Consider the following 24261-nt stretch of genomic DNA (forward strand, 5'->3'; position numbering starts at 1 on the left):
TGGACCTATATAGTCAGACCTATTACAGATATAGGATCAATTTATATTTAAAGCTTGCGTTTTAAATTACATAACTTTCTCAGTAGACTCCTTTTGCTCTGAAATCTAAAATAAAACACAATATGTCTGACCCAGAAACCTCCAAATCCTTGAACCACAGAAGTATAAACAACTATGGTCAACCTATCGTCAGTCTGGAGAGCAATAAGAAGGTCTATGGCTGTTGTTAATAAATATATTGCCCTTTAAAACGCCCCACGCTAACAGCCAGCCATGCGAGTAAACCCTTCTATGGTGTCTGTTGAGACAGAGTAGGTCCTGAGCAGGTGTTGGAGAGCGATGTAAATATCTCCCCTGCTACAGACGTGGTCAGCACAGGTGTCCTATGTGACAGCGTTCTCCGTGTTTCAGACACCCATACTCACATGGCCTCCTCTCCCACACACCCAGCCACCAGCCCCACCAGATAGAACAGGCCATTTTCTTCCTCTCTTCCTGCCTTAGCACAAGATGAGCTCTCTCAGCCTGCCATCGCCCTTTCCAGATTCTTCTCCTAGGACATTTCACCTCATCCTTCAATATCCAGCTCAAACGGGACCTCTTGGTGACATTCTCTTCATTTTCCCCAGGGAGAATTAATCGGTCCCTTCCCTGTGTTGTCGGCCACGTTCCGAACTCACCTCTGGTACAGAAATTGTAACGATGGACTTTAAAGCACTAATACACTTAACACTTTAATATTTTAATCAAGAAACCTTGCTGTTTTTATTGAGATATAACGGACAGTTAACACTGTTTCAGGTTTAGGTATACGGCATAATGATTTGATGTACATATCAAAGCTCACCACAATACACTGAGTTAATTAATATCCATCGACACACAAAGCTAGATTCCCTCCCCCATGAGGATGTTTATTCTCCTGGCAACTTTCAAACACATGATGCCGTATCATTAACTACCGTCACGAGGCTGTATGGTACATCCCTAGGACTTACTTATTTTATAATTGGAAAGAACTTGTTTTTTTTTTTTTTTAAAGATTTTATTTATTTATTTGACAGAGAGAGATCACAAGTAGGCAGAGAGGCAGGCAGAGAGAGAGAGGGAAGCCCGGCGTGGGACTCGATCCCAGGACCCTGAGATCATGACCTGAGCCGAAGGCAGCGGCTTAACCCACTGAGCCACCCAGGCGCCCGAACTTGGTTATTTTATTTTCTGTCTGGTCCCGTGCCTGCCAAAGACGCTCCACATGGGTTGTGAAACAAACAAACAAACAAACAAAAGAAGGGATACATACATGAGTCAATGAGGACCGGTAATGAGAGGGTAGGACAAATAAAGTCCAGCAGAGTCAGAAAGTAGAAGCACACTCGGCCTGTTTCTAGGGAACGTTCCACAGGGACACAAACACACGCTCAGAGACACTGTTTCACCCTAAAGGGTGGATACCTTCAAGTCCCGAATGCAGAGTCACTTCTCTGCTTGGAATAAATAAGACTAAACTCTGATATTCGGTCCTGTCCTGAAACAACTGTGTTTGAAAATCAGGCTCCATGAAATCTTATTATTTTTTTTTTTTTGAAACATTAAAACACAGTATTTCACATTCATAGTACTTATCACATCTTCAGGACACTGACGCTTTGCCTATAAACTTCAATAGGGAGAAACCATGGAAAACAATAGCAAAACTGTTTTGATCTGTTTTATAGGAAGATTGTAAACATCTCCCCAAAGACCATTAGCACGCAGAGTTGTCTAACAAATACTGAGCAATTCTTCTTCCAAGAGAGCGTAATTAGATAGAGTAAAGGAGCAGTGTCTCTTGGTAACCAAATAACCTAATTTTCTCAAACAACTGCTCTCCCACAAACAAATGACCGGAGGCAGAAAGAGAATGGCTGGTTTTCAACTTATATGACCACTAATGACTACTCCCACTCAGGGGAAAATGGCTGTTAATCAGCACCCCTGGTTCAAAGGGGTTTGCGCAAATTCACGGAAAGAGCCATGATAGGATATTAAGATAAGCAGCTGTTTGGGGCTATAAACCCCTAACCTTTCTCAACTTGACATCTGTGAGGAAAACCTATTTCTATTGTATTTGTCCATGGTTTTATTTTATCTGTTGAAAAAAGTCCTTAAAAAAAGAGAGAGAGAGAGAAAGAGAAAGTCTTAAAAGAGTTTTTTAATGCCAGATTCTGGAATAAAGTTGCCAGTAGAGCACATCAACATCTGTCTCCCAGCTCTGTTTTATGAGGCACTTTGGCCCCAGAGACATCTTCTGAAGAAGCAGACAGGCAAGCAGGATGCCGTGGAGGGAATCTCTAAGAGAGAAATCACTTCTCCTCTATGTGCTTCTGTTCAGCGGACGCAGCTCTCCACCCTAGCCTGGGGTCCTGGGCTCTCCCAGAGCGTCTACCTTTAGCTCACTCAGCACTCTAGCCCTCTCCCTCCCGTCCCACCGCTTCCCCCTGCCCCAGACTATTTTGAAATTGTTCACAACTATAGAAAAACTGAAAGAATGGTATGATGAACCTGGCTTCCACCTTGAAAGCTCTCTTCCGTCGCATGTACTCCATACTGAAAAAGGGACCCTCCTGAATCCTTGATGGAGCTGGAGGTCTGCTTGAAGCCAGCTCAGCTCTTGGAACCCAGTGGGTTGCCCTGCTCTTGGCAGAGTCGTGGCTCCGGTGGCTGGACCCCAGGCTGGCTCTGGCCTGATGACCCAGAACTCCCCTGTCATTCGTTCCCAGATGTTGAGCATCAGTATGGCCCAAAGTCTCTCACCACCCAAGCAAACACCTCAACATTCCCAAGGGTACCCAATTTGATCTCATAACTACTATGCACTTGTAAGTATATAAACTTGGGCAAATTAATTAACCTAACCAAGGCTTCAATTCATCACCTGTTAATTGGGAAGGCTGCAGTACCCACCCCCGCAACCACCTCACCCGCTCAGATGTGCTCATGATTCAACAGCGTGGTTAGCAGATTGGCCGACCCACCATCAGCATTCAGTAAAAGTTAGCTATTACTACCGTTTTTATTCAGTTCTGTTCTTTTTTTTTTTTTTTTTTAAGATTTTATTTACTTATTTGACAGACAAGTAGGCAGAGAGGCAGGAAGAGACAGAGAGAGGAGGAAGCAGGTTCCCCGCTGAGCAGAGAGCCTGATGCGGGGCTCCATCCCAGGATCCTGGGACCATGCATGACCTGAGCCGAAGGCAGAGGCTTTAACCCACTGAGCCACCCAGGCGCCCCTCAGTTCTGTTCTTTGACAGCAACCGGTTTCCAATGGGCCGATCCCATCAATGCGTCCTTTCAACCCTTTTCTTACCCCAGATGCTGCAGCATAACTCAACAGCACGGAAGTGACTGGTGCCCTCCAACACCCCCAAGCTCAGCCCCCATTCAACTCTCCGTACATCCAGATGCCTCAAACGTGGGTCCCTACCATCCCTGAACATACTGCGTGCTAAACACTTTAAATTTTAAATGAGCCTTAATTTAATTTTAAATATTGAGCTCAATTTTTTAATTTAGAACTTAATTTTTAAATTAAAAAATGGAAAACTTGGATATAAAATTATTCTTGGAATTAATGTCCAAATACTTTCTCTTCTTACTGTTCAGAATAAAACACCACTTCCCCAACGCTCCTGCAAGCCTCTCTTTTGCCCCTCTACTATAATACAATCTTCCTCTAAGTTCACGAATGGCTATGGATATGTCAGTAAGTCACACATTGATCTATTACTTTCCTGGTGGCTGCTTCCAACCGAATTTTTTTCTTTATGATCCTGTCTCATCCTTTGATTCCTTCCAGGTAATAGTGCTTAATCATGAGCAAACATTAAAATCCCTTGGGAACTATTTCCAAAATGCACATGCCCAGGGCTCTGATGCTGAACAACACATTTGACTATGAATTCTTTAATAGAGATTTCTACACTGGATCCCTGAAATGCATTCTGCTTAGCAAAGGAAAATCACTTGAAACAAGGTCTTCAAAAGAGTAAATAATGTTCATCAGCATGTTCCTCACCTTGGTGAACCAGTAAGCATCATCAAATAAAACAGCAAGAGACGACATATGATCTTTGATCCTCCCCGCCCCAAGTAGTTAATGCAGAAGTAAGCATGACCTACCATGTGGTTTTTCTCATTGCCACAGCTCTCTTTATAATTGTCTGTGAGAAAGATTAAGTGAGGAACTTAATTCCTCATTCTTCTTGGTCTTAAATGTCTATAAGCTCAAAGTCATAACTGCTAGAACTCAACAGAGTTAATAATTCACTGTAAGTAATGCAAGTATAAAAATGATTTTTAAATAGCTCAAATCTTGATACATATGAAGGATACTATCTTAGGCCATATAATTAATTACTTTTAAAAATATAGTGCTGTTTTTAAATCTGAGAGGGAAAAGTGTACAAGGAAAACCTACAAATCACAAATACAGACTGATGCACAGATGTACACATAAATGCTTGTGTGTGTGTGTGTGTTGACAGGTGTCTTGAAGCTAAGAGCAAAGAACCTTTCTACTGTAGATACACAATAGTTCATATTTTTTTTTACCCATCAGACAAATTATACTGAAGAGTGAACCAGATTCTGGGTTATACTAATAAATTTAATCTCTAAAAGCCCCAAGCTTTTGGAACATTTTATAAATCCCTGACACGTGCTTAGGTGCAAGTTATCATCAAGGCTTTGGGAAGAGGTTTTTCTACTCTGGAAGAAATGGAGTAATCTAAATGAAAATTCATATGATAAAGAAAGTTGAAGTGAGTTTATAATTAAAATATTAGTTGAATTTATTAAATTGATTATAAAAATAGTAACATTTTCATGTATTACTTCAGCCACAGGACCATATATGCATCGTGTCAACACATATGGGGGAAATGCACCTTTTCACTCCTTTAATTGTCTAGCAGAAGATGCTTTTCTGATATATGCTGGCTTTTTAGTGTAAATCTATCATTATATTAAAATACTTGAGCTGTAAGAAAAAAACAAATTCATATATGAAGCTAATTATAACAGAGTCACTATCTACTGTGGGTTGAATCATCACCCCCTCCCCAGTTCTTAACCCCCAGTAGCTCAGGATGTGACTTTATTTGGAGATCGGACCTTTATAGAGGTAATCAGGATAAAAGGAAGTCATTAAGATGAACCCTAATCCACCATGACTGATGTGCTTATAAAAGGGGGAAATGTGGAGACAGACCCACAGGAGGGAGAAACCAACCACATGAACATAAAGAGAGTTACTTACATGTCAGGAAAGGAGCCTGCAACAGAAGCTCCCTTCACAGCCTCCGAAGGAAGCCACCTCTCCAACACCTCCATTTCATAATCTTCACCTCCAGGACCCTGAGACAATGAACTTCTGTTGTTGAAGCCACCAGCTTGTGGTTCAAACTCTAGCAAAGGGATACACCATCTGAGCTACTTTTCTTTCAAATGAACAGTTAGTTTGTTTTGGTGGGGGGGTCGGCAGTTGCTGGGTTCTTTTTTAAAGGTAGTTTGCCATTTCCAGCTTGCAGATACAGCACCCTGATCGAGGAGAAATCACACATCCTTCCATGGGAGTGAGACCTCTATAGGGGCGTAAACCTTCCAGGTTCCACCTCTGTGAAAGAGAAGACCCCTGGCTGAGAGAAAATATTATTTCCAGGAAAGAAAAACTGGTGAGGTCATAACATCCAGACTCAGACAGGATGGAGAAGAGAAAGCAGCGTTCAGGTAAAGTGTCCTTGTCAGAAGTCCAAGCTTTGTCAAAAACAGTCCCCTGGGCTTCTTGCCACCAGGTCTAAAGTAGAAGAAGGAATGGGTACTGGAACTTTTCTACAGACATCAAAGATATAAGGAAATCATGAAGGGAGATGTGAGGTCCTGAACCAAGATAACTCTTTATAACTTGATCATAGTTTTGGATGGATGGCACAGAACGTGACGTCAGGGACTTCCTGATGACCTTCAACTATATTTTCCTAATTATGCATCCATGGAAAGCTTCTCCCCGCCTCCTGTGACCATTTTCCTGTTTTTTCCCCTCCTTTATGATCAGACTCTAAAATAAGCAGATGATGCAAGGAAGCATGGTAAGATCAGAGGAGCAGGCGGGGGCTGGGTTACTTCTCTCCACCTCGGGTCTTTGTAATAAACACACTCGCTTGGTCATGAATGTGAAATAATGATGAGATAGAATTGGAATACTTGCTTGTTGAGCTGAACCATAGCAAATATTTTTGAGACATAAGCCAAAACCTCAAAAAGGACTTCCTTGGCATCTGATAATCGTCAGACATGAAGAATTCCAGAAACAAATCAATAGGGAGAGAAGCTGACAATATTTCCATTTATAAAAGACAATTCCTTGCTTGGACCAGACTACTTACTACCTATGCCTGTGAAGGCCTAAGACACATGAACAATTAACCTTAAGCTAAGTGAGTGATCTTCAGTGGTACTTCTCAAAGTTTAGGGGTCAACTGAAACACACACTTTTTGTAAATTCAGTATTTAATGAAACTCCATTAGTTAGTTTACACGAGCTATGAAGAAACTCCATTGACTTAATTATACCCGTTACTCCATATCAGATCACTTGTAATTTCTCAATCTCACGAGGTGACTTTGGTCTATGACTTCTAAGAATGCACAGATGGACCAAGCAGAAGATGAACAAAAATAAGGTGTAAGTGGAAAGTATATTGTAATTTGAAACATCTGAAAGTCAATGAAACTCAAAACACCTCCAGAAATAATTCTGGGTTTTCAAATTATATGTTTGTAACAATGGGGGAAAAAAGACATGCAAAGATAGAAATGCCTTGAGCTGCAAAACTGTTTTAATAATGAGAGATCTTAATTGAACCTCATTCATAGAGCAGGTATTCTAAATACAGGAAAACAGTCTGAGAATGAGGCAGATTCCATATCTAATCATGCCCTTGTCCTTCCACAAAAACTATGTGAAAAAAGACATTTTAAAACTAATTATACGAAGTACAAAAAAATCTAAATTTTGTTTTAGTACTTTCTAAAATATGTATGTCTCCTAAAAGAAGAAAGGAAAACATTTATGGCAGTAAGGAGATTTATACTACAGAAAAGCAAGGGAATTCTTTACTGAAAAGCTCAATATTTTTCTACTGATATATTTAAGAAGAGTTCTTAAGACGTCTCAGAACAGATCCTGCCATTCACAAAACCTAGGTGAATGCCTAATAAGATGGAAAGCCATTTACAGGAAATCACAGTGGCCATAAATCTACCACATTATTATTTATAGTTGTGTTTGTGACGAATACAGCATAACAAGGCAACAAGCCAGTATTTAAGGGCTGAAAGATTTATCCAACCTTAAACATATCAGTCTACGCAGGCCTGGAGTCTGTAATCATTATCACAATTTAATCTGTCTTTGCAAAACAGAACTAAAAAATAGACTGTGTGTCTCTGTGATTAATCATTCGTATTTAAAGCCAATCTGAACTAATAAAAGGTCCAAAAAAGCAGCACCAAGAACATGGTACTGGAAAAGAACGGAATTTGTTTAGAATACCATGTTCTGAAAGTGTCATGCAACCTTCTGTTAAATATTTGGTTCATTCCATTTTGTCATCCTGATTTGTATTCTGGAAGCTCTTAGAAGCTACAGGATTATTTCGTTACAACCACAACATATGTCGGCGAGCACAATCCCAGATCAGTCGCAGCGTTCTCCCTGTGAGCCCCAAGGAGTCATGGCCCTCGAAAATTCCAAAAAGAGTTGTTCATTTCTAGGGCTGAAGTCTCTGCCCGAGAGACACCTGTTGGTGCCACGAGGTGACCTGGGAAAGTTATCAGTGGAAACCGTTCGCCAGCCCCCGCCATCCGGGGCAGCGCATACAGCAGAGCTCAGAGGACGGTGTACTCTGAATGAAAGCTGCCTTGCTGGGGACTCATCCAAATAAAGCAAACTGCCAGGCATCCGCTCAGCATTTGGTGTTCATCTTAGGAATACTGCCAGGTACATAAATGTAGCCAGGGAGAACACATGTCTTTAAGAAAATGAAGGAGGAAAAAAAAAAAAAAGAAAGAATGGAGAAATGAGAGACAACAGCATAGAACTGAGTGGACTGAGAAGCAGTTAGTAACACTCCCCTCTCTGCCCCCCATGAGCTGCCTTGACTTTGATGTACATAGTTTCCCCTGACCTTGGCAGTATCAAGGAATTTATACAGTTAGCAGTTCTTGCACAATCTCTTGAAAAGAACAGCACAAATGTTCTATCCTTCAATGCCAGGCAGGCCTTGTTACTCCTTTCCATCTATTTTTCTTCCAGTAAATTAATTTACTCGCTTAGGTTCTCGTGCTAAAATAAACTACTAGTTCTTCTCCTTTTCTCCTCTTTCAACAACAGACTTCAGGGATGGATCGATCTTCCTTTCTTTCTTTGTTTGTTTCTTTCTTTCTGTGATAAGTTGGGAAGGAAGAGCTACATTAACGAAAAACTTAATCATTCTCATAGGCTATAACTTTATGCAAGGCACTACATGCAAAAAACTTTAAGAATGGCAGCTTTTCCAGCCTTATTATGATGATAAATGAAGTTCTTTTATCGACGTATCTGTTCGCAATGCAGAGCCAGAGGACAAAGTGTTTTTCCCTGAGCTGAAGATAACTTCGGTTATCTTAATTATCTTAATAAATCCCAGATAACCATGGCTTTGTGGATTAAACACGGTTTGGTACAGAAACAATTTGAACAATCATCTTTGTTAATTCTTCAGGGTGCCTAGAAGTCATGTTGAACACTTTCTGCTTCTGACTACATTAAAACTAAAATGCCTGTTTAGGAAGCAACAGACCTAAAAAGCAGACCAAACATTTCTAACAGGTCGACTGCATCCCAAGTGCTGTATATGCACCTAATGTTACCCAGATTCACAATCAGGATGATTCATGGACTGCATCAGCCTCAGCTAGACCTCAAACAGACCAGTGAGATGCTGTGTGTGGCCATGAGCCCACATCCAAGTTCATTAAAAAGAAGAAAAAGAAAAAGGACTTTCAGGATTCTAAGAAGGGCGCGTTCCTGTGACCTCTGTGGGATGAGAGGGAAAGCAGACATTTACGTTGCTACTTCTCCACTTGTCATTACTGATACGGGCACGGAGTGGGCTGAACGACGGTACCAACTGGGACTCGAAGCAATTTTTGATGAACCAGGAATGGAATAATACTGGTGTGTTGTTTTAGTTTTTAAAACCATGATGCCCAGGGGATGCTGACAATGCTGAAGACATCCTCACCTTCCTATGGCGAAGGAAGTTAAAAGAAGACTAATTTTGTATGCGTTCATCCTAAAAACATGGGTAGAAATCCTTCTACATGTCTTCCTCAGCTGAATGAATGATACACTCATTGGTGATTTTATGTATTCACAGCTTCTGTTACGAGGAGATGTAACATATTCAATAAAAGCAAGAATCTGGGGTTAGCCACCTGGATTCAAATTCTGACTCCAACCCTACTTGCAAGGTGACTGTAGACAAGTTACTTGACCTCTCTGTGCCTCAATGTTCTTAACTGTATAATGGAGATACAGACAGAATATATCTCAAATAAGAGTTAGCTGTTATTATTCTCCCTAATATTATTATTATTTATCTGGTTTTGTTTTGTTCTGTTTTTGAGAAAGATGGAGAGAGGGGGAGGAGCAGAGGGGGAGAGAGAGAGAGAATCTCAAGCAGACTCCGCACTGAGCTCCAAGCCTGACACGGGACTCGATCTTGAGACCCAGAGATCATGACCTGAGCTGAAATCAAGAGTCAGACCCTTAACTGACTGAGCCACCCAGGTGCCCCTTAGTCAGGATTTAACCAGTGTTCTCAATGGGTAATGATATTCATAAGCAATAGTAATAAACTCTTCAATAGTACCTCCTAGATGCCAGGTTCAGCTCTAAGCGATTTACGAGTTTGAACTCATGCAATCCTTTCAGCTAACTTTGGAGGTAGGCACTATTCCCCAGAGAAAAACGCAGGGGAACAGAAAGATTAATCTATTTGCTCAAAGGTTAACTAGTAAATGTCTGAGCGTGACTTCACTGAGTGGCCTGTCTTCAGAGTCCAGTCTCTTAACCATATCCCTCACCACTAACCTCCTTCTTGAAAAGAAACCATTTTAAATAAGTCTCCTCACATCATAATTTACATAAATGAGAACTACGAAAAATTTAAGTTCAGTATACTCAAAACACATATCGCATAAAAGGTAACATTTTGGCTGCAACATAAAGCAAAAGACTTTAAAAAACACCACGATTAACTTTCCCTCCAATTAATGGTTTTAGGAAACCTTAGGCGGGACAAATTCTTCCTTGAAATGCATGATGTATAAGGTAAGATAGGCCGGGGTGCCTGGGTGGCTCAGTGGGTTAAGCTTCTGCCTTCAGCTCAGGTCATGATCTCAGGGTCCTGGGGACTGAGCCCTATATCGAGCTCTCTTCTCAGCAGGGAACCTGCTTCCCCCTCTCTCTCTCTCTCTCTGCCTCTCTGCCTACTTGTGATCTCTCTCTCTCTCTCAAATAAATAAAGGAAATCTTTTTTTAAAAAAAGGTAGTTTATAAAGTGAGCTAGGCCATCACTTGACAGCAAGCTTATGTAGAGTAGAAGCCATAGCAACCTTGTTTCCTGGAGCCCCTGGAAAGCCCTACCAACAATATACCATACCTAGCCTACCCCTGTGGATAGCATCCAGACTGCAGCACTGATCAGGACTCTGGCCCTCCCTCGAGCCCCAGCATAAAACCAATGTCCTGGGGGAAATTAACCACACTCAGGTGTGAAGTCATCCTTCAATACACATTAAAAAAAATTTTTTTAATTCAATTAGCCAACACATAGTACATCATTAGTTTTGGATGTAGAGTTCAATAATGCATCAGTTGCATATAACACCCAATGGTCATCACATCACCAAATTACCCTCCCCCAACTCCCCTCCAGCAACCCTCAGTTTGTTTCCTAGTTAAGAGTCTCTCACAGCTTGCCTCCCTCTCTGATGACTTCCCATTCAGATTCCCTCCCTTCCCCATGATCCTCTGCACTGTTTCTTATATTCCACATATGAGTGAAATCATATGACAATTATCTTTTCCTGATTGACTTATTTCGCCCAGCATAACACCCTCCAGTTCCATCCGTGTTGAGGTAAATGATAAGTACTCGTCATTTCTCTCCAATCCCCACTTTGAAATATTAGGACATCAAAAAAGTTGATGTCGTGAAGGACCAGAAGACTACTTACTTAATCAACTTACAGTGAACTGATCAACTAACAAAATGGAATCTTGACCAATGATTACAAAAATTCTGTCACGGCACCTGTTATCCTGCTTTAGGATCTGAAGCAGAAACATATGGGTAAGTGTCTTTTCCTTAAGACTACTGATTCTTATAAAATAACTTGAGTTAGAAAACCACACACAAATGATGGCTAAAAAATGCACAATAAAAAGTTTGGAAAAAACCAAAACCCTTGGAAAAAATGCCTCTCACCCTTTTACCTTATAGTCTTCATGATCATGCTCTATGTTTTCCGATAGGTTTCAACATATTCCAACAAATGGTTATAATGTTCATCAAATAGCCATAGGACTAAAATCTGGTACAGGAAAATTGTGACTTAGTTATCAGGGAAATGGATATTCATACCACAGTGAGCTACCACTACACTGTCACAAGAATGACTGAAATGTGAAACACTGACAATACCAAGTGTTGGCAAAGACGAAAACAGTTGAGACTGTTCCCACTGCTTGTGGGAATGCGTACTGGTTCAACCACTCTGAAACACTAGACTGCAGTGTTTGCTTAAGTTAAACATACATAGATGGGCCACCTCGGTGGCTCTGTGGGTTAAGCCTCTGCTTTCCGCTCAGGTCATGATCTCAGTGTCCTGGGATCGAGCCCCACATTGAGCTCTCTGCTCGGCGGGGAGCCTGCTTCCTCCTCTCTCTCTGCCTGCCTCTCTGCCTACTTGTGATCTCTCTCTGTCAAATAAATAAATAAAATCTTGAAAAAAGAAATGCATAGGTAGGACCCAGCATTCCATTCCATTTGTGGAACAGAAACGCATAAAACCATACCAAAAATGCACACCAAAGGTAGGACTATATAATGCAGCATTCCTCTCAATAACCCCAGATGGAAATAACCCAACGTCTAGCAACAGTAGGGGAGATAAACATTAGCAGTGTCTTCACATAATGGAATGCTGTGCAGCAAAAAAGATGCACCAGTTATCTCAACACACAACATACATACACTCAACAATCATAAGGCTGAGTGAAAGAATTCAGGCATAAAATGATTCTGTTTACACAAGACTCTAAAAACGGGCCCATAGAACTTATGGCATGAGAAGAAAAATGACTGAGAAGGGTCAAAACAGGGAGCCTAGGGGGCAGAGGGTACGGATTTCTTGATTTGGGTGGTAGTGACGTAGGTGCTTACTTGATGAAATCTCAGATCTCATGAACCACTTATGAGTTGTGCATCTCAGGGCATATATGCTACATATCGGTAAGAATGTTTACTTTAAAAGTAAGAAACTAAATTAATTAAAAGAGGCCTGTTTTCAAGCCCAATTATATATATATGCCTGTATTAGTCTATTACGGCTGTCATAAAGACACCACAGATTGGGTGGTTTACCCAACAGAAATTTATTTTCTCACAGCTCCGGAGGCTGGAATTTTCTGATCACAGAGCTGGCAGGGTGGGCTTTCTGGCGAGACCTCTCTCCTTGGCTTGCAGATGGCTATCTCCTCACTATGCTCTCACACGGCTATTTAACTGAGCGTGCATATTCTTCGTATCTCTCTCTTACAAGGATACCAGTCCTACAGGGATTAATGGTCCCACTCTTATGAGCTCATTTAACCTTGCTGCCTCCATACATACCCTCCAAGTACAATCAGCACAGGAATCTGGGGATCCTCCAACTTTGTTCATAACAAGTGCTATGATATTCTGTCAGTTATTTATTTTTTAAATTCTCAATTGTTTTTTTTTTTAATGAAATCTTCACATTTTCAACCTCTGAAGCTTTCTAAAGTACCCAGTGCTTCCCAAAGAGTCTTAAAAGTCTTTACAAATGATATAGTTGTAAAAAATATAATTCTAATGTTTCAAAGTTGTATGGAAACCATTTTTAATTCAAGGGCAGGAATGTAACCTAACTGCAAGATATTTTTAAATGGATCCTACTTACAGGGACTACTTTTCCAACATCAATTGTACATACGCCCCAGCCACAGACAAGGAAGTAACATACACGGGCATGAGTCACTTGTTTAACAAAACATCTACTTATGATAAAAAGAAAATACTTAAAAGATGTTTTTCCAGATTATTTAATAATCTAACATATGCTTATCATTATTATCCATGATATACTTCTTGAGACACTCTGATGATGCCATTTCTAGTATGTATCTAGCTCTGGCAAAGGTAGCTTCTGCTTATTTTCAAATAGCAATGAAATACAAATGCTGCTTTAAACAAATAGAGATTAAATTATCAAAGGAAAACTATGGTTTTTAGACTCGTTATTCTTGCCAAAGACACTGGTTTTCCTTCTGTGACAGAAAGACGCTAGTACATCAGGGTTCTCAAGCCTGTGTAATCATGACCTCAAATCCATGCCATATGGAACACCTTACTCTGTTGAGATTCAAGGACACAGGCTTTATTTCCAGAAGATGGACCTTTAGGATAGACTTTTTTTTTTTTTTTTTGGTCTTCTTAAATGCTCACATATGTTTTAGCAATATATATCTAAATGTACAGGAAGTAGTTTAACAGCTCTCATTATTTTTTATTGAAGGTTTTTTTTTTTAAATTATTCATTTGAGAGAGAGAGAGAGCGCCAGAGAGAGAGAGCAGGAGTGGGGGGAAGGGGCAGAGGGAGAAGCAGGCTATCTCCTGATCAGGGCCCCAAACAAAGACAGACGCTTAACCAGCTGAGCCACCCAGGTGCCCCCCTCTTTATTATTTGTAATTGTGTTTCAAGCACAGAATCTCACACCCAGAGAACACAAAGCCAATAGGAAGCTATCATGACAAAAAAGAAATTCCAGGTAACTTACATGCAGGGCGGCAATCACTCCTGAATGAATGAACGTAATGCATTAAGCTCTCAAAACACCATAAAAGGGGAATTCACAGCCAAAGACACGACTGGAACATGAAGTCCAGCGACTGTCTTGGAAGGACATCGTTACAGAGCTAAACTGGGCCATCACGGGCTCTGTATGATTAATTTCTATTCACAATCTCTTGCCCACTCGAAACATCAGTTTTTCTTTCCACATAATCTCGACAAGCTGCCTCTCATTCTGTGTGGCTGTGCTGCAGCTACTCTGGGTCCTAAGAAGCTTATTCTTTTCTGCTTCGGGTCCTCCAGTGCTGGCCCTGAGATGATGACTCATGGCCGTGGATTCTCACTCCTCTGGTTCAATCTCCTTGTCCCAGAGGCAGAATAAATATGGATGCTTGACATGGAAAAGGCCTTGGGTAACTTTCCTGAAGCTATTTCTCAAGATCCTTCATTCATTCTCAGGACCATGACGCCCCAGTTCTGCCCACCATGACATCAGGCCAACGCACACACCTTTGGCTCCTCTGCTACCCTTCCTGGCTCCTTCTGACACCAGTAAAACATAGCTCCAGGGCTGGGCCATGCTTGGCTCCACCTTTTCTCTTTCTGAATGTTTCTTAGCAAAAGAGCTCCATTCTTTCTTAACCAACTCTCTTTCTAATTTCCTGTCACTGAAGCAATTCTTCATTGGCATGGACCTGAACCAAGATTTTTCCAGTTGCGTGTCAGTTACTCAGACATGCCTTTGGCATTCCTGACATTGCAAGGTGGGAACAGGCGAGACCCAGGAGGGCCCATCCTTGGTCTTTGTCAGGACAGGGGAAGAAGGGGGCAACCAGCCAAGAACAGAATCGCTGCTGGTGCAGCAGGTATAGACATTTAAGCTACTAACTAACTGTGGGGGAGAGCTGTGGGAGCAGGGATGCCAGAAGCAATGGGGAGAGTTGGCAACCAAAAGAACTGGAGTAGTTTTTCTGGTGGACCTCCATGGTCTGGGGAGCAAGCGGTCACCGACAAATTACTCCTGAGCACAAGAGCCAAAAACTGGGGGAACTTGGGCCGTGGAATCAGGTTCTGTCTAGCGCTATCCTGTGCAATTCCTTCCCCACCGAGAAATGTTCAATGAAGATACACACCTACACCTGAAGAAACTTAAGTCTAGAGCAGAACCTATTGTCCTCAGTCATCGGGCTGCCTGTGCTCTTGCTCTGGGGGTTCTGGTCCCTTCTGTTAGCACATACAAATGTTCCTATGCGGAAAGCGCTCATGCTGACTTTTGGGGGGACGGCTGGAAACTGCTGCCCAGGACTACACTGCCTGGTACCTGGCATAAAGGCTACGTCTCCAAAGGCAGTTTAAATTATTCTTCAAAGATAACGCACGCTTTATTTAACCTTAGTAGCTTCAAACATTCCAAGACGAAACACGATTTCCTCTTTGACAGCCTGAACTCTGAGAGGGAAAAAGAAAAAGCGAGAGGAACACCAGTATTTCGATTTCATAGCTGGCCACACAGATACCCACTGAGATGCCCTGTTCCGCAGCCGAAGAAAACCTCCAAATCTGTAATCATTTCTGCTGGAGTTCCCTTATTTTGTTAAGAAGAAATCCTTCTTCCTGGCAAGACCAACTTGCCAGGAAAGGTTGTAATTATTGCACGGTCTCACTTAAAATTTAAATATTTTAATTATCACATGAAACGGCACAATTTTCACTTCAACTAGAAGTATAACACCATATAAGTCTTAAGGATAATGGTATAAAATCACCTTCAAAACAAAACAAAACAAAACCAACAAAATTCATTTGAATATACTTCTCCAGAACAGAAATTTTAAAAGCTCTCTTACCTGACGAACAAAACTATTTGAGGTAGTGTCAGAGGAAGTGCTCCCATCGGATCCTTTAAATCTGTTTTTCCTTCTAGCTCCTTTCCCATATGACTGCAAAAAAAAAAAAAGAAAAGAAAAAAAAAGGCAAATGAGAAATCTAGGCCTACTGCTAGGAAGAAGTCAAAAACCAAAACAAATTATAAATTGCCATCATATGGGCATTGTTTGAAAATTATTATTGCTGGAATCACAAGTACTTATTTCAAGAACAGTGAGTTAATAGGGAGAAGAGGTTTCTAGACAAAGCATTTAATAATTCTTGAATTAAAACAAATTATGTTATCTGTTCGCATATGGGGCGTCAAGAGGCAAAGCCACCAAAGAGAAAACATTTAAAAGCAAGCATTTCAGGGCAGGAGAGCGCAGAGCTGCAGCTGTAAGGAGAGAGAAAAGATCATGAGTCCAAGCCTCTTGGACAGCACAAAGGCAACAGTCTTGCCTGCCCTGAGATGCCATTTCCAGTGCCACTGGGCCTCCATTTTTGCTTTTTTTCATGTTTTAATTTGTAATCCCACAGCTACTTGTAGAACTATATGGTAGCCGAAGAACACTGTATAATATGAATTCTGATTACCTTGAAATACACACACACACACACACACACACACAACACACACACACGCGTCTACATGGAACATGAATGAAAACATGGTACCAATTCCTCCCCTGACCGAATGGATCTAGAAACGGCTTCAGAAGTGGTGAAAGGCTTCTTCTGTAAGTGGTCATGAACTGGATGACATTGAAATGCCTTATAAAAATGTCGGGCCCATTGTGGCAATGTTTGCATGTGATAGGAAAATCAAAATCACTTCGTGATTTTACTGAGAATGTGAGAAAAATAAATTTCATAGAATAAAATTTTATAGAATAATTAGATAAATAGGTAATTTATTAGGAAAATAGCAATAAGAAGACAAGCATTTAAGAACAGGAGGTTAAGAGCAAGACCGTTTGCTTCCATACCAGGATAGAGCCAAGCATGAACCTATGCGAATGAACTTGCTTTTTCTATTATTATTTATCTACACTCAGAGCTCTAAGAACAAACAATGCATCAATCTCTGTTTAATGGCAAGCATAGGTAAAGTTGTTGCAAATACTGGCCATTAACATATAATTGAAAAATAGCTCAAAACTGTGCCTTTAGGTGCAAAGCAAATCGGCTGGACTCCTGCCATTGCAGACTGTGAGCGAATGTCTTAACTGCTCCAAACACCAGTCTTCTCATCCTTCAAAAGGCATACTGCTACTTACTTCACAGGTTTAGGAATTAAACGAAATAACAGATTCATAGCATTTAGTGTAAGATCTAGTAAATGATAAGGGCTCAGAATGATATTTTTAAAAGTAATATCCACGTACAGATTGGAAGAGTCGGGTAAAGCTGGGGTGAAGGACGTAACATGCTAAGAATGCTTAGGTTCAAAGAGACTTCATGAGATTATCAGCATTTACAAAAGTTAATTTTTTTTTAAATTGCCGAGTAAATTGCAGAGTCCAGGTTTTGAAAATACTACTTTGTTCTATTTGATACACACAGATGGTTTTCATTAAAAAAAAGAAATATCTTATAAACTACGGTATACGTAGTACTTAGGCAAACTAAGATCTATTACGAACATTTGTGTTATGAGTAACTTAGATGACTTTGCAATCAGTGAGAGGGTAGTACAATCTTAAAGCAAAAATTTTTCTTAACCACGTTTGTTCTCTTTCAAGTATCTATGGGATTTATATAATACAAATGTGTTTCCATGGCATTTAATTAACTCTCAAGTTCATAAAAGGAAAGACAACCTAGGCTGGGCTTTCACAGTGTATCATACAAGGTTCTTCTCACTTAGCAGCTTATTCTTTATACTTATGTAAACACTATTCAGTAAACTGTTGAAAAATAACATTCTTTCAAGAGTGTTCTTCCTTTTCCAATTATTATATAAAGGTTTGGACAGAAGTGTCTTCCAAAGCCTACAAACACAAAAATAAAGCACGAAAAGTTCTTTAAAATTAAAAATATTTTTATATTATTGAACATGGGAAAAGACTAATTACCTCTGAAAGCAATTTTTTAAGGCCTAACATGTTTCTTATGGGGGGGAGGGGCAAACCTGTGTTAAACACACTGTTTTCCTTTCTTTTTTTAAAACACATTGTTTTTCTTCATGAGAGGCATAGATTATCTTTAAGAACGAAGACAAAATATAATCTTACTCCATCGTGATGTGTCTTTCCAATACCATTTTGAAATGGGTGGAAAGAGAATATGAAATTCTATCACTGTCTTCTGCTTCAGATTTTTCATGATAAATATATTTTATTACTCTGCTGCTTTGGTGTGTAAGCTTTTTCGTGGCTGTTCACAAATGCACAACAGGCACTGTGAAAACCACACAAAATTTCAGACATTCAGTCCTACAGGAGACAATTTTCTGCAAGAAATTAGACACATTTAAAAAGTGTTTCATTTTAAATGTATGTTCATTTTTCTAAGCCCCTAGGAATACTATTCATAAGTATTACTTTGGATACACTTAGCTACCTAGTCAATATATACCCACGTATATATGTTGGATTATCAGAGTTTTCAACTGTACTAACACACAGTTTGCACACACACAGGCACACAACTATGGCTGAATCCCGTGTAAACTTGTGATAACTTTGAAAAAACTGTATTGTCATTTAATCACTTAAATTTATGGGGAATTCTTTATTTAAAGTATTAACTTGTTCATGTCTTAATAGTGTCATAGCAAATCCTTATTAATTATGTATTACATATATTAAAAGCTAAAATAGATACGCTTAATGATACCTCTTTTCTGTTCTCTTATGAATTTGAGCAGTTATTTCTCTTCCATAGTTTCCCTTGTTAATCTTTATTGTTTTTTATAACAATATCCAAGATCAAGGGAAAAAAATTAAAGCAACTTTTGGAAAGCTAATACAGTCCATTTCAATGTATTTTTTAAAAATGTTAGTGAAAATTTATACTACCATTATAAAACAAAGTTCCCTTTGATCCAATGCATATTTAAAATTAAGTCCATCTTGCTAGAATTACTTTTCTTTAGTTACTTTAAATCCTTGAAAACGAGGACTAGAGTGTTTCATCTGCAGGAATTAAAAAAAAAAAAAAAAGGAAAGAAAGAAAGAAAAAGTAAAGGCCAAATCTTCTCAAAATGGAGAGAGACAGGAAAGATTAATTATTCAAATCTTTACTTGACTCAATTTGGAAAAGAAGTATAGTTTTCTTAGTTCAGGGGCTGCTTCAAATGTAGCCTCTTTTAGGACCAATTGTTTTTCCAAAAAAATTTTTTTTTAGCAACACTAAATATATAAACACCCAATACGTGAAATGGTTCACAATCAGAGTCGCCCAGATTTCAGGAAGTAAAAGGCAGAAGAGAAAGGGAGTTTGGGTTTGGCCGTAGCGTAAAGTATATCCCATAATACTCTCCCTGACACATGCAGAACCCCTAGTCCTTCTGGGAGCACAGTCTGAAAAGCCACTAATTTCTATTCATTTCCTATTAGTTACACGAAACCTCATGAAAACAAATTATGTCACCCTAGCAGAAAGGAGAAAAAGAAAACCGTAAACCGAAATTCTTTTACTTCTCCTACAACATCAACCAAGCTACATCAGATTTCAGAAACAACAACAAAAATTTAAGAAATTTCCACAAATATATAAATGACTTATTAAAGTGATAATTCCTCAGGATGGTAAGTATCAGCTTCATGTAAATGAATGTCCTCCTTGTTACCAAATAATTTTTGAAACTGGAGTGTAGTTTTCAAATCAGCAAATAAATGTTTCTATTTCACAGGTAATTGAAATCTAATTTCTGTCTAGTTGAAATGGACCATAGTAGTTAATTTTGGAAGTTGCCAGATTTGAGCCCACCCGTGCACACAAAGTTGGTTTGGCAGACCCTGGGGACAGCTTGAAGTATGACGCTGCTTCTGTGGTTGATAGATAAGGTGACGGTCTCTTCCCTACATATTGCTCCCCATAAGCATAATGCTGATACCTGAAATTAGTTTGCATCCCTCTCGATTAGCATTCATTGATATTTATCCCTTTGAGTTGTGGACAAACGCAGCCAGAAGGATCCAGAGAGAAATCAGACATTCATTCTCCTCATTTACTGACAGTTCAGTCTGAACGGGATTGTCAAGATCCTTTACTTGGAGTGAAGTGATTGAGATTACCTCTCTAGAAGAGGGGAGGTAGGACATCAGTTCTTGTCAATATGGATCAGTTTGCACAAAAGCAAAAAGGAAGCAAGAGGCAGCATAAAAAGATCTTTTGCGGGGTCTGGAGGTAGAGAAGGAAGGAGGGACAAGGCTGGGAAACAGAATGTCTAGTGGGAGGGCAGGAGAACTTCGCCCTCTTCATAAGCTGCCTCTAGGCAGGCCTAGAAAGAACTCTGAGACAGACTTTGTTACTTGTGGTGGTGGCATAACTAATTGTAACTCCTTGTCACTGTGAAATTAAACAGTGCCACCGCCCCCTACGGGGTTAACACATTTTGCTCAGCTTTTCTTGAAAGGACCAAGGCTTCATAATTGTGTTAATTCAATGGAATTAAATCCAGCAACAGGTAGACTAAGCCTTTCCGCTCCAGGAAAGACAAAAAGAAAAGAGCCATGAGATCTACCAGACCAACCGAACCCCACATCACTCAATCAGTTATTATATTTCACGTTCTTAAAACACACTCAGAAATTCTGATTGGCATGTTTTAAAATTTCTCCCATGCAACACCAGAACAAAAATACCATTCAAGAGGAAAGCCATGGGGGTCAGCAACGAAGGTTCCAGGAAAACACAAAACACAAGACCCACGATCATTATGTTGGCAGACTGCGGAAGACCGAGCTGTACCTCGGCTGTCCAAGTGTTTCTGGAAAACCATACCCACACGGCTCAAGAGCCACAGGAGGACCGCTGCTGCTCTCTTTAGATAAAGCTCCTTGCTGCAGTGATTCAAGATGTTGCCATTACCAGGCTGTGTTACTACGACATGCTTGAAAAGCATCTGGCAAACTCAGCCAGGGTGGAACCAGCTGGGTTCTGTTGCTAGGAGCAAAGCAAACAGGACCTCTGGTTACTGTCTGTTCATTTTCAGGTGTGCTTAGTGGTGCTGCTCACAACCTCTTTCAGGCCTAACGTGCTGGGATACTGCTTTGTTTCTTCTCCGTCTCCTCCGGTGTCTCCATCCTACTCTCAACCCCTCCCACCGGCTTCCCGTCCACACCGCCTCCCTACACCATCAATTCCACTCCCCAGAGAATTACCAGTGCCGTATTTTAGACTACCGCTGTCCAGCAGAAATGTAAGCCAAGCCACATGTCATTGAAATTTTCTAGTAGCCATACGAAACTGGGAAGCAGCAACAAGTGAAACTAATTGCAGTGACACAACTTATTGAAACCAATATACCCAAAACGTTATCGCAGCCACCTGTCGCCAGTGTAAGAAAGATTAATGTGTATTCTTTATTTCATACCGAGTCCCTGAAATCTGGTGTGTATTTTATATGTACGGCACATCTCAGTTAGAGCTACGTGTGGCTAGTGGCTCCAGGAGTGGACAAAGCAGATTTGGAGCTTTGGAGGGAGAATACATAATTAGCGCCATGACTTTGGAAGTAGACCATGTCCAAGTTTGCACTGAAGCTGTTCAGCAGGCCCCCTAAAAAGCGATGCAATCTGCTTGAATCAGAACTTACCAGGATTTGTAGTTAGGGTTGCCAACTCGGCTCTCACGTAAGAAATAATAGTCGTGTTGTTTATGGCAGTGTGCTAGAGGGAAAGGGTTGGAATGTAGGAGGGTGCCTCATCCGTAGGCAGAATTAATTAACGTAAAAAAGGAAAAATGGGCAGTCTGGGAATCTACATCTTTTGCTTTGTTCAAACAGAACTTGGAATAAAATCCAGAGGTAAGACAGAAAGCGTTCTTTAAAGCAAAGATTGCTTAGAGACACCATTTGCAAGTGAAAATTCCATTTCTAAGTATCAGTATCAGCAAAAGGGGCTGCTCCTGAGCTGGACCCCTCCCCCGCCTTTTCTGGGGGCTTTACTGCTGTCCTGTCCTGCCCAGAGAGATGGACTAGAGACTTTGCCAAGTTCTCACAGCCCTATGATGCCATGATTTATTAGATATAAAATAAACATGGCCATGTTTCCCCTCACATAATCGAGGTAATAGAAACACAATTCAAAGAAAACTGCTTTCATTTTTGGAAGGTAGAAAAAGCAAAGAGATAGATGGGGATGTAGTTGAATATTTATACCTCTAACCTGCATATAATAGCCTTTCCTCCCCCTTTCCTGTCTCTCGTGTATTTCGACACTTACTTCCTTAGTCCTGCACATTGAGTCTTTTGAAATGTCCCATGCATGGGTCTGTCATCTCCATTTTCTTTCCTGTCCCTTCAGATTATCCAAACTGTTTCACCAATCTCCTGTCTGGCAGCTCCACTTCTGGACAACTCTAAAATACCTTCCAGAACATTCCCAGGTAAATCTTCTGAATAAGCGGTTATGCAACTCCCTGGCTGAACCCCTTCCACGGTTCTCCATCATTCCTTACACCGCTGGTTTCAACACATCCAAGATGTGGCCTCAAACTGCCTTGTGAGTCTTACATCTAACTACGCCGGCTCTGTACCATTCTGTACTCTCTTCAAACTACACATGAAAATATGAGATAAGACTTATAACTTCTGTGACTTTACTTCCTGTATGTGTCCCACCATCTCTCTGACAATCTCTGGTCAAATCTCACCCATCCTTGGACTCTCTTCTCAAAAGCCACCTCTTCTATGAAGCCCTTAAGGATTACTCCGCATAGAATTTCTGTGATCCTTCCTCCTTGGAAAGCAAGATTCAGTACTTCTTTTACAGTCCTCTACCAGACAATTGTCATACAGGCGACACACTGGCAGCTACTAGAATATCCGTTCTCTGAAGACAGCAGTGGCGTCTCCTCACATCTGAATCATTTCCACCTTGCAGTTAACAACAAATACTTGTTGACTTACATTTAACGACGTAAATCACTGAGTGAATTTAGTATTTCTTATCTAAATGCAGTCATGCTTTCGGTCAGCCTCAACTTTGATCTCCAGAAATCCAAGAACTCTTTTTATCACAAGAATAAACTTAAAAAAAGAAAAGAAAAGAAAAATCCCTGAAGGGAGTTCAAAGAAAAAAAAGGGGGGGGGGTTGTCTAAGAGAGTCCTTTCTTTTATCAAAATTCAAGACGTTCACCCTGGAATAACAGAGTTCTCTGAGTACATTTCTCACTCTCATCTAACCTGATTAAGTGTCTAGATAAAATCAGGAGCCTAGAACAAATGTGACATGTGTTGGTAAGAATTCAGGTCCCCTGGCAGAAACTAGATGGAAATGTAGGTGATTAGTTACAGGTCCCCCCTCTGGTTCAGCAGCAGAACAGCCCAAGGCCGACTAAAAAGCTAGCTGTCCTACCCTTATGAAAGAAATGGGTTTCTCATTACAGGACTTCTTGGTTTCTACATTTTCCTCCATCTCAAATCAAAGTGAATTATGTGTTTTAAGTTAGCAAGGTTATTTCCCAATGGTTAAAGAAAGTTCACTAAAGCTCCACATTTATAAGGTTTTTGTAAATATAGGTATATGTCACCATCACATTTACACATCTAGCAAACGTAGGCTTGAAATCAGCAAGCCCATATCGCTAAGCAAAGAGTTATTTCCCCAAAATAAGGCTTGAAATAGAACCCTAACCTCTTCCCGGCACTCGCCAAGCGGCCCCACAGCTAGGAGTCTTCAGTCATTTCCCTGCTAGGATAAAAGTTGAGAGACTCCTCACCGCCGAGACCTGGAGGTGTCTGTAATCCAAACTGTACCTGCCAAAGCCTTACGTAAAAGCCACCACCTTATCATTGCCCAACGCCTACAACTGACATCTCCTATTTCACAACTGAGCTGCAAACCGGAATTTTTCCAGAAACCGCTCATCCTCATCGGAGAGGAAGGTGGTCCTGAAGCTCCCTGGAAGGGCCAGCATTTCAGGGGAAATGGAAAAATAAAAACTTTTCGCGTCCCCAACTGGCTTTAAGAGAAAGAAACGAGGAGGGGCGCGGGCAAACGGTGGCCAGCGGCTCGAGGGGAGCTGAGCTGTCAAGGAGGCA

The 24261-nt window shown here is 40.6% G+C and overlaps 1 protein-coding gene across 6 annotated transcripts in view; it reads right to left on the bottom strand.

Moving 5' to 3' along the window:
* CACNB2 (calcium voltage-gated channel auxiliary subunit beta 2) overlaps positions 1-24261 on the bottom strand; it is a 380480-nt gene that overhangs the window by 354304 nt on the left and 1915 nt on the right. For all 6 annotated transcript variants that reach the window (XM_059184005.1, XM_059184000.1, XM_059184002.1 and 3 more), the window contains exon 2: positions 16028-16120. In XM_059184005.1, the coding sequence (XP_059039988.1) occupies positions 16028-16116 (89 nt within the window). In that variant the 5' untranslated portion in view covers positions 16117-16120. The remainder of the gene's footprint in view (positions 1-16027; positions 16121-24261) is intronic.

Source organism: Mustela lutreola, chromosome 8, assembly GCF_030435805.1.
Source record: "Mustela lutreola isolate mMusLut2 chromosome 8, mMusLut2.pri, whole genome shotgun sequence".
In the NCBI taxonomy this organism is placed as follows: domain Eukaryota; kingdom Metazoa; phylum Chordata; class Mammalia; order Carnivora; family Mustelidae; genus Mustela; species Mustela lutreola.